Genomic DNA, 10,832 nt, shown 5'->3' on the forward strand with positions numbered 1-10,832 from the left:
ATCTCCTTTCTGTCTCTATGGATTTGCCTATTCTGGACAATTCATACAAATAAATCACATAATATGTGACATTTTGCGTCTGGCTCCTTTCACTCAGCATGATGTTTTCGCGGCTTATCCATGCTGCAGCGCGTATTAGAATCTCGTTCCTTTTTATGGATGAATAATATTCCATTGTATGGATGCACCACATATTTTTTTGAGTTTAAATGCATTTTATTTTTGGACAACCTACATGACATGTTTTGTTTTGTTTCTTTCTCAGAAACAACGCCTCCGCTCCAAACAAATCAACATCAAAACGAAGAGCTCAAGATGACATCAGTCCCATTTGTCTAAGTCCTGGTGTTGTGTGGATGAAAAGCAGCAGCCAGCCAGGTAGGACGAGCAGGTGATAGATCCAAAGTAACAGCCAAATTTGTTAACATTTTTCCATTTCTAGACCATCCTTAAAGAAAGTCATATACGGGGTCACACCATCCTCACGGTAGTCCAGCAGAGCAGCCATGCCATCTGGATTCATGTTTTCACCAATAAAGAACTGATAGTTTTTGAAATTAGCAGGTTTTACTCTTTCTGGTCTCTGTTCTTCAAGCTTCCCTTTGACTGACTTCATGTAATCTTTGATGTACTTCTTGTAGGCTTCTTTTGTGAAGCTGGTTTCCTGCAAGTGATGGTTCATGACAATATCCACACCAGTGATTACTGTGCTTTCGGTCCCTTCTCCCTCGGGGCCTTCAGCGGAGGCGTTTCCACCAACGAACGAGTCATCAATGTTACCCTCTGTCCTACGGACCATCTTCCCCTCCACCCCCAGACACAGGCCGTCCTCGACCTCCCGGATCTTGTAGATGTCGGAGAACATCTCATCATGGCTGATGAGGTCCCGGGAGATGATCATGATGGCGACTGGACGGAGACGACAGCGGTGCTAGCTTAGTAGGAGCCCGGAGCTCAGAGCGAGCGCGGTGTAGCCGGAGTGGTGCTCCGGGGGAGGGGGAGAGGGCGGAAAAAGGGATGCACCACATTTGGTTTATCCAGTCATCAATGGATGGATATTGGGTTATTTCCAGTTTGGGGCTATTATGAGTGATGCTGCCATGAACAGGTATGTAAAAGTTTTTGTGTGGGCGTATGTTTTCATTTCTCTTGGGTCCATACTGAATTGCTGGGTATCAGGGAAGCTTTTAAAATTATCCCCTGCCAGGCACCACTCTGAGACTTTGATGTGCTTGGCCAGGGTGGGGTAAGGCACTAGTGTTTTTCTAAAGCCTCCCCTGGTGATTCTAATACACAGCAAAGGCTGAGAATCACTACTGACTGAGACCATGACCGGCCAGACTAGGGCCCTGGGGCCAAGGGTCGCCCACTGCCTGTGTTCACATGGGCTGCCAGCTAAGAATGCTTGAGAAAAATAAAAAAAGAAGAATATTTTGTGACACGTGCAATGATGCAACGTTCAACTTTCCATGTCTATAAGTAAAGTTTTACTGGCACATAGTCACACCCATTCATTTACCTATTGTCTATAACTGCTTTTGTTATAGACAAGGGCAGAGTTAAGTAGTTGTGACAGAGACCATATGGCCCACCGAGCTGAAAATATTTACTATCTGGTCTTTTACAGAAAAAGTTTGCTTTCATCCATCCACAGTCCTCTCATACTTTGGTCTTTCAGCAGCGGTCGGCACCGTTGATCACCCTACTGCTTGAGACACTTTCTTCGATTGACAGCTAGAAACCCGCTCTCTCCTGGAGCTGCCTCCCTGGAGCTTGGGGAAGCCCCATGGGGGTGGAGCCAGGTGCCCAGTGTTTGGGAGCTGGGCCACTTCCACCCCTCATATGGGCGCTGGTGGGGGTGTGTGTGAGGGTGAGGGGAAGGTGTTAGGAGATCACTCGGAGGCTTTGGGCAGCTCACTCTCCTTCTGGGTTGGACGAGACAGTGCCAGGCACTGTCACCTGCATCACCTTGTCGAGTTCTCCCAGCAACCCAATGAGGAGGGCGCCATTTCTATCATTATCACAATTTTACAGAAGACACAACAAATCTGCAGAGAGGAAAAGTGACTTTGGCCAGGTTGCCCAGCAAGTCTGTGGCCTTCAAACTCAAGTCCAGCCCACCTCACCCTGTCTAGCAAGATGGATGTACCAAGTGCCTATTGTTTAAGCTGATGAGATCTCAGAGGACTTGGGGTTTCTGGGGAGGGCACACTGGCAGGTGGTGGCTGGGTCGGCTCTATGTTGTGGATGTGGGCAGCTGTGAGTGGGACCCAAGATGAGAAGAATAAATTCTTGAGAGGCCTTGGGCAATGCGCCCAATGCCGTGATATGTACTTGACTAAGATCATATTTACTAATTTAAATACTCCGTGAGGGAGGATTAGTTTTTCTGTGGCTGCTGTAATGAATTACCACAAAGTCTGGTAATTTGGTAAAACAACACAAATTTCTTCTCTTCCATTTCTGGTGGTGAGAAGTTCAAAGTCAAGGGGTAGACTCCTTCCTTGCCTCTTCCAGCTTCTGGATGCTGTCAGGCAATCTTTGCTGTTTCTTCGCTTGTAGGTGCATCACTCCAATCTCTGCCTCTGTCTTTGCACAGCCTTCTTACAAAGACACCGGTCCTTGCATTTAGGGCTCACACTAAATCCAGTATGAGTGCATCTGGAGATCCTTAGCTAAATTACATTTGCAAAGACCATATTTCCAAATAAGATTGCATTCTGAGGTTCCTGGTGGATGTGAATTTGCGGGGACACAATTCAACTCACTACAGGGGGAAATATTATTCTCAGTCTACAGTTGAGAAAGCTGAAGCCCACTCTCATGACATGAGAGCAGTAACCCCCTTAGCTAGCTCCTTGGTGACTTAGGAACCAATGCCCAGTCCTGGATTATTTTAATACCTCAGTTCTCATAGACAGGAAAAAAAAGATATACAAAAAACCCAAATCACCTTTACCTTACATTGTATACAAATAATACCTCAAATTAGATCAAAGACCGAGACTTGAGAACTAAAAACTATAAAACTCTTAGAAGAAAACATTGGTCAAATTCTTCATGATGTTGGATTTAGAAATGACTTCATGACTCTGACACCAAAAGCACAGGTAACAAAAGAATAAAGATAAGTTGGACTTCATCAAAATTAAAAACTTTTGTGCATCAAAGGACACTATCAACAGAGTGAAAAGGCAACAACCTACAGAATGGAGAAAATATTTGCAAATTGTATATCTGACAAATGATTAACATAAAGAACTCCTACAGCTCAACAACAACAACAAAAAAAACAAGCAACCCGATTAAAAAATGGGCAAAGGCCTTGGAAAGACAGTTCTCCAAAGAAGATATACAAAGCCAATTAGTACATGAAAAGATGCTCAACACTACTGTTATTAGGGAAATGCAAGTCCAAACCACAATGAGATACCACTTCACACCTACTAGGATGACTATAATTTTTTTTAAAAAACTGAAAATAATAAATGTAGACAAAGGTATGGAACACTAGTACATTGCTGGTGGGAATGCAAAATAGCGTAGCCATTATGGAAAACAGTCTGGCAGTTCCTCCAAAAAAATCAAACATAGAATTACCATATGATCCAGCAATTCCATACAGATAGATATATAGATAGATATAGATAGATAGATATAGATATATCCTGAAGAATTGAAAGCAAAGACTCAGTTACTTGCGTACCCATGATTATAGCAGCATTATTCACAATAGCCAAGAGGTGGAAAAAAACCCAAGCGTCCATTGACTGATGAATGGATAAACAAAATGTGACCTATACTCACAATGGAATACTATTCAGCCAAAAAAGGAACAAAGTTCCTGCACCTGAAACTAACACATTGTAAATCAACTACACTTTGATAAAAATAAAAAGGAACAAAATTTTGATAGATGCTACAACATGGATGGACCTTGGAGAGTTATGCTTAGTGAAATAAACCAGATACAGAAGGATAAATAATGTATGATTCCACTTACAGGAAGTATCTAGCTGGAATTGACTAATTTATAGAGACAGAACATAGAATAGAGGTTACCATGAGTTGGGGGTTGGGGGAAAGGGAAGTTATTATTTAATGGGTAGAGTTTATGTTGGAGATGATGAAAAGTTTTGGGTATAAATAGTGGTGATGGTTACACAACATTGTGAATGTAATTAATGTCACTGAATGTGCATTTACAGATGGTTAAAATGATAAATATTGTGTACTATATTTTACCACAATTTTTTTTTTCAAAAAAAGACTGTTTAAAAAGAAAACAAACCATATGAGCTTCAAGGAAAGCATTTTGGAAGAGAAAACACAAGGCTCCCCGAATGCATGACAGCCAGCTGGGCACAGTTCCTGCCACCTCGCCTTGCCTCCCGTGAACGTTCCCCGAAGCTGGTTCTTTCCCTGGGGTTTCACCATTTTTTTTTTCTGCTTAGGCAGAGTCCTAGGAGAAAGAGGTTTTCATGTACCTGTATCTCCTTCTTTTATTCTCATCACTCTTTATCGTCCTCTACATCCCACCCACTTGTGATCACAGATCCCCACTTTCTGTCACTTCTCTTTGGCCCCTGCCCGGGGCTGACAGAGCCCTGTGAGTGACATTTGCCGTCTTGCTGCTTCACGCGCTCTGGCTGCTGGTGAGTGGTGGCTTGTCTTTGAGAGCGTCCACCACCCCAATCATCTCCTCCTTTGAATGTAACGTGCCCCTGCTTCCCCGTTGCTTACGTGATCAGGCTGCATGCCTTGACCTGGCATTCAATTCCCAGCCTGCCCCGCCTTAGTGCATCTGGCTCAACAGGTGACCTCACCGTCTCCTGAACAGGCTTCAAGCCTCCCTGCCTCCTTGCCTTTTCTTATGAGGTTTCTGCTGCCCATCATGCCTTCCCTTAGCCCCTCTATCTTGATATCCAAACGCTAATGTCCCCGAAGCCCAAGGTCAACATAAACCTTTCTCAAAACCTTGGGAGGTCAGATATTATCTATTTAACAAGGAATCATTTGTTACTGACTTGGGTGGGAATTTCCATCTTTTGTTAATTTCAGGTATACCCTGATGTTGATTTTATCTATCGAGAAAGCTTGTGGAAGCCAAGGACACATCTTATTTCCTGTTTCTCTGTGGGAGCCCTGCATGTCATTGACATGAAATGAACATTGTTTCCACGCACGCTTGGTGAAGAGGAGGGTACCTCTAAATATTTGGTGCTCCTGGCACTTCGGTCCCTCCTTCCTGTGCCAGCTTCACACTTTCCATCAGACTCCAGCAGGGGGTTGGGACCTGGGCTCAGAACGTAGGGAGGTCAGTAGTCCTCCCTCTGTCATCGGTGGGAATTTTCCTTTAGAAACTCTGACCTTTGAATTTTTCCAAGACTATCTTTCTGTGGCGAAGAACAGTGAAAGAACTCAGACGCCTTTACTGTGTCTTCTGGGACCGCTTCCTCCTCACTGCTGCTGCTGTCTCTGCCATGGTTCCAGCTGTCACCATCTTGCATCAGAATTGTTGGACCAGCTGCACCCTGGTCCCTCTGACTCCACACGGCTGTCCTAAAACAGATTTCTTCCTTGTACCCCCCAGCTGACAAATGGCAATTTGTCTCCGAGAAAAAACCAAGATCCTGAGACTGGGGTTCCAGGCACTCTGACCATCTGACCCCCAAGATGCAGCCCCTGTCATAACTCCTACGATTCTGATACTTCACTTACGGCACAATTTGTTTATTTCTAAAATGAAATGGACATATCCATGCCTCTGGTGCTCAGTCCAGGCAAGTCTCCCCTCCTGGAATGTCTGACCATCTGAGACAAATTCTGAAAGGTTCACCTCCTCTCTAAGCTCTATTTCCTCAGCTCTCCTCCCACCTTGGGGCTTTGCTACAGTACCAAGCCAATAGGTAGTCTCTGAAGAAAGCAATTAGGCCACAATGAGATCCCACTTCATACCCACTAGGGAGACTATAATGAAAAGGCAGATAATGACAAGTGTCGTTGAGGGTATGAAGAAATCGGAAACATCCTACGGTGCAGCTGGGAACATTGTCTTAGTTCAGGCTGCTGTAACAGAATATCATAGAGTGGGTGGCTTATAAAAACAGACATTTATTTTTCACAGTTCTGAAGGCTGGGAAGTCCAAGATCAAGGCACCAGCAGATTTGATGTCTGGTGAGAGCCTGTTTTATAAAGTGCTGTCTTCTCACTGTGTCTTCACATGGCAGAAGGGACAAGGGATCTCTCTGGGGTCTCTTTTATAAGGACACTAATTCCATTCATGAGGGTTCTGCCCTCGTGACTTAATCACCTCTAAAGGCCCCACCTCCAAATACGGTCCCATTGAGGGTTAGGATTTCAACATGTGAATTTGGTGGGGGACACATTCAGTCTACGACATATGTAAAATGTTGCTGGCGCTATGGAAAACCACTTGGGAGATCCCCATCAAGTTAAACGTAGACTTACTATATGACCCAGCAATTCTACTCCTAGGTATAGACCCAAGAAAAATTAAAACGTATGTCCAGGCAAAACTTGTACATGAGTGTTCATAGCAGCATTATGCATAATAGCCAAAGTGGAAACAGCTCAAATGTCCATCAGCTGATGAATAAACAAACAAAATGTAGTGTAGTCATACAATACAATACCGTTAAGCAATAAAAAGGAATGAAGTATGGGTACATGCTACGACATGGATGAGCCTTCAAAATATTATGCTAAGTGAAAAAAGCCAGACAAAAAAGACCACGTATTATATGATTCCATATATATGAAACGTCCAGAATAGGCAAGTCGACAGAGACAAAAAGATGAGCGGTTGTCAGAGGCTGGGGGTGGGGCGGAGGTGGGAGGTGACGGCACCAAGGGGCAGGGTTTCCTTTGGGTGTGATGAAAATGTTGTGGAATTAGATAGTGCTGATGGTTGCACAGCTTTGTGCATATACTAAAAACCACTGAATTGTACACTTTAAAGGAGGAAATTATACTGTGTGTGCGTTATATCTCAATAAAGCTGTTAAAAAAAATAAAGAAACCACTTGGCAAGTGTATATTGAACAGTTACTCCACGCCCAACACTGAGCAAGTATTTTCCAGGCATTAAGTCCCCAATTCTCATCAGAATCCTATGACATAGGGGCTTCACTGGTGTTGCCGTGGTCGAGAGTCCGCCTGCCAATGCAGGGGACGCGGGTTCGAGCCCTGGTCCGGGAAGATCCCACACGCCACGGAGCGGCTAAGCCCGTGCGCCACAACCACTGAGCCTGCGCTCTAGGGCCTGCGCGCCACAACTACTGAAGCCCAGACGCCTGGAGCCCGTGCTCTGCAACAAGAGGAGCCACCGCAATAAGAGGCCTGCCTGCGCACCGCAGTGAAGACCCCAGGCAGCCAATAAATAAATAAATGAATAAATAAATTCTTTAAAAAAAGAAAATCCTATGAGATAGTGTCATAGAGTGAATGAATCACTGCTAACTTCATATGTTGAAGCCCTAGTCCCCGATGTCATGGTATCAGGACTTGGGACCTTTTGGGGGTAATTAGATTTAAAGGAGGTATGAGGGCGGAGCCCCATGATGGGATTAGTTCCCTTTTGAGAAGAGACACTGCAGCTCTCTCTCTCTCTTCCATGTGAGGGCACAGCAATAAGCCAGCCATCTGCAAACCAGGAAAAAGTGAACATTGCCAGAACCTTGATCTTGGACTTTCGTGCCTCCAGAACTGTGAGAAATAAATATGTGTTGTTTAAGCCACAAAGTCTGTGGTATTTTGTTATAGCAGCTCAAGCTGACTGAAACAGGTAGGTACTATGTTTATATCCATTTTACTGCTGAAGAAACTGAGGCACAGTAAAGTAGCTTTTGCCCAGTGTCACTCAGCCCATAAGGGGCAGCACCAGGATGTGAACCCAGGCAGCCTGGCTTTCAGACTCCCGCACTTGACTGCCTCTCAGGTAGACAAATACGTGCTACAGGGGTTCATGGTCAGAAAAGGAAGAATTGGTTCCTCCTTTGCGCTCCAGAAGAGGGATCCAAGGGGTTCCCAACCCTTAAAAGTTGCTTGTCCCAGGGGGTTCTGGCAGAATAAGCCCCAGATCCTGTTTACAAAGAGATAAGCTTCTGCTGCCCTCCATCCATCCTCAGCCTTGAAACGTGAGCCAGTAGACCAAGCCAGGCCAGCAGGGGTGCTTGTCATCCCAGGGGACATGTCACCTTGCCTTTTTGGACCTCAGTGTCAGGATGTATGAAATAGAGAGGAAACATTCACACGCGTGGCAAGTGCACAGAACAGTGCCTGGCACATCGTATGCTCCCAACAGTAGTAGCTTTTTGTTTCGTCTTGTTTTAACTATTATTATTTTGGCTAATCAGATGGGAAGGGAAGGAGACACAGTAAGAGAAACATCTGGGTTATCGATGCTTCCTGAATCACAACAGAAATAGGTGGACATCTTTTTTCCATATATCCTCTTGACGGGCCTCATTCTAGTCTAGAGGGAGGCAGGTGACAGTCTGATGGTCTCCTGGTCAGTTCCCAGTGCCTGGCCGCCTGCCCTGTTCTGGCTCCCAGTAACCTCGCTGAGAGATGTTAACACGCTGGATTTACCTCGGGAACCAGTGATCAGGATGTCAAAGGGGAAACAAGGATAAAGGGGACAAGCTATGGGACGATGGATTCTGGAAACTTCTAAGAGGCAGAACAACCTCAAGGTGGAAGAGCCGGCTGGCCTCTTGGCGATGCTTAGGTCTGGTTCTCTGGTCCCCCTTGGATGCCTCTTCTAACCTGGAGACCCTGTGAATCACTCCCCTCCCCCACCAGGTTTGGGCCAGGACAAAAGCGAAGGGCTGGTTTCCAGAACCGCTAGAGCAAAGCAAAGAGAGGGTTTGGCAGGTCTTTTGTTTCGTCTAAGCCCGAAGTTGAGACACACCTGTGAGACTCTGCCACGTGCTGCCTGTGGCCCAGCTGAACGTCCGCTGCTTTTCCTGCCCCCCATCCCCCCGCCGCCTTTCTTCTCTTGCCCTGTGAGCCCAAGCTGAGGAAGCGAGGCTGGGAGGGAGCTTCTGCCAGGAGCTTTTACTTGCCATCTTGTCTTTAGATACAGGATGAGTGCGTGAAGGGGAGAGCATATGTACGGAAATAATAATTCCTGGGATCCTATCTAGATCAAGGCCAGTGTGTATCTGCTAGCCCAGTCCATCCTTTCCAGAGAACTCCACTCTAAAGTGCATTTCTCAATGCGCCCCTTCATCTCTTGAAAATGAAATCCTGGCGTTTAAATGTGATCCCTGTCTTTTACAAAGTTCTTCGTTCAGATTGGTGTTGAAAGGTACATGGGATGCCTTCCAAACCTTCTGCACTATTGGGCTGCCTTCCTTCAGTGTCACCTAGTTCAGCAGCTCCTCATTTACAGATGAAGAGACAGAGGCCTAGAGAGGGGAAGTGACTTGCCCACGGTCACACGGTGAGGCATCGGCAATGTAAACCAGGCCTCCTGCCTTCATGTGGAGCTGTGGGTGGCATGGCTTCCTGCGCTGTGGCTTGTGACGGCTCAGCAGCACCCTGGGGGCCACACCTGCCTCCCCGATCTCCCAGCTCTAAGGCCTTTCATTTGTACCAGCTTCTTCAGCCAAGTTTAGCTCGAGCAGAATCGTTTCGAACCAGCAGCAGGGTTTTCACTTGTAAATAAACTACAGAAGAGACCAGCTACTGACCACTGTCTCGAGTGGGGCCCAGCGTTTGAAGGGGTGATCATCGTTGATTTAAATGTTAGTAAGTTAACACTTGTAATTTACAAGTGATGCTGTTTCTCTTAGTGCCGTTTCTTGTGGACAGTTTGGAAGTGCAAACGATACTACCCTTTATCAGAGGATTTGTGCCTATTTTGGGTTTGGCTTTGCCCATCTGCTCAGAGAGAGAGAGAAGTGTGCAGAGTCTAATTCTGCTGCGCCCCATGATGAGCCATGTGCAGCGTTCTCCTTGCGCTCCATGAATCGAGTGCTATTCATGGGCGCTGAACAGAATGAACCACTTTCAACGCACAAGCTCAAGGCCTCTTTCAAAGGGTAAATTTTGTAAACACGAAGAAATTGTCACAGGTTGTACTTGGAAAGACTTCAGCTGATGTTGAACTACCCTGACCTGTAGGTAGTATGTCTTCAAGGAGATTCACTTGAATGGATTTAGGCTGAGGAACAGTCAATAACAAAAGTTATTCCTGCATTCAATGTGGACACATTCTCACCACATAGGGAGTCTGTGGGGCAGCCCTTTCACAGGTTGATCTTAGATTACAGTCTAGGAGGTCTGCAGGTAAAGGTTTTCTAGTCAAAGCAATGATTTTAAAAGATAATAGCCAGATTTTTTGATGATGGCCATTCTGACCGGTGTGAGGTGATACCTCATTGTGGTTTTGATTTGCACTTCTCTAATGATTAGTGACGTTGAGCATTCTTTCATGTGTTTGTTGGCCATCTGTATATCTTCTTTGGAGAAATGTCTATTTAGCTCTTCTGCCCATTTTTGGGTTGGGTTGTTTGTTGTTTTGACATTGAGCTGCATGAGCTGCTTGTAAATTTTGGAGATGAATCCTTTGTCAGTTGCTTCATTTGGAAATATTTTCTCCCATTCTGAGGGCTGTCTTTGGGTCTTGTTGATGGTATCCTTTGCTGTGCAAAAGGTTTTAAGTTTCATTAGGTCCCATTGGTTTATTTTTGTTTTTATTTCCATTTCTCTAGGAGGTGGGTCAAAAAGGATCTTGCTGTGATTTATGTCATAGAGTGTTCTGCCTATGTTTTCCTCTAGGAGTTTGATAGTGTCTGGCCTT

At 45.3% G+C, this 10,832-nt stretch overlaps 1 protein-coding gene across 1 annotated transcript; it reads right to left on the minus strand.

Moving 5' to 3' along the window:
- Nucleotides 1-266: 266 nt before the first annotated feature.
- Nucleotides 267-930, minus strand: LOC102994933 (translationally-controlled tumor protein-like). The gene has a single exon (XM_055081851.1). The coding sequence runs from the start codon at nucleotides 899-901 to the stop codon at nucleotides 422-424; it is 480 nt and encodes a 159-aa protein (XP_054937826.1). The 5' UTR covers nucleotides 902-930; the 3' UTR covers nucleotides 267-421.
- Between the last annotated feature and the right edge of the window lie 9,902 nt (nucleotides 931-10,832).

Source organism: Physeter macrocephalus, chromosome 21 (genome assembly GCF_002837175.3).
Source record: "Physeter macrocephalus isolate SW-GA chromosome 21, ASM283717v5, whole genome shotgun sequence".
Taxonomy (NCBI): Eukaryota; Metazoa; Chordata; class Mammalia; order Artiodactyla; family Physeteridae; genus Physeter; species Physeter macrocephalus.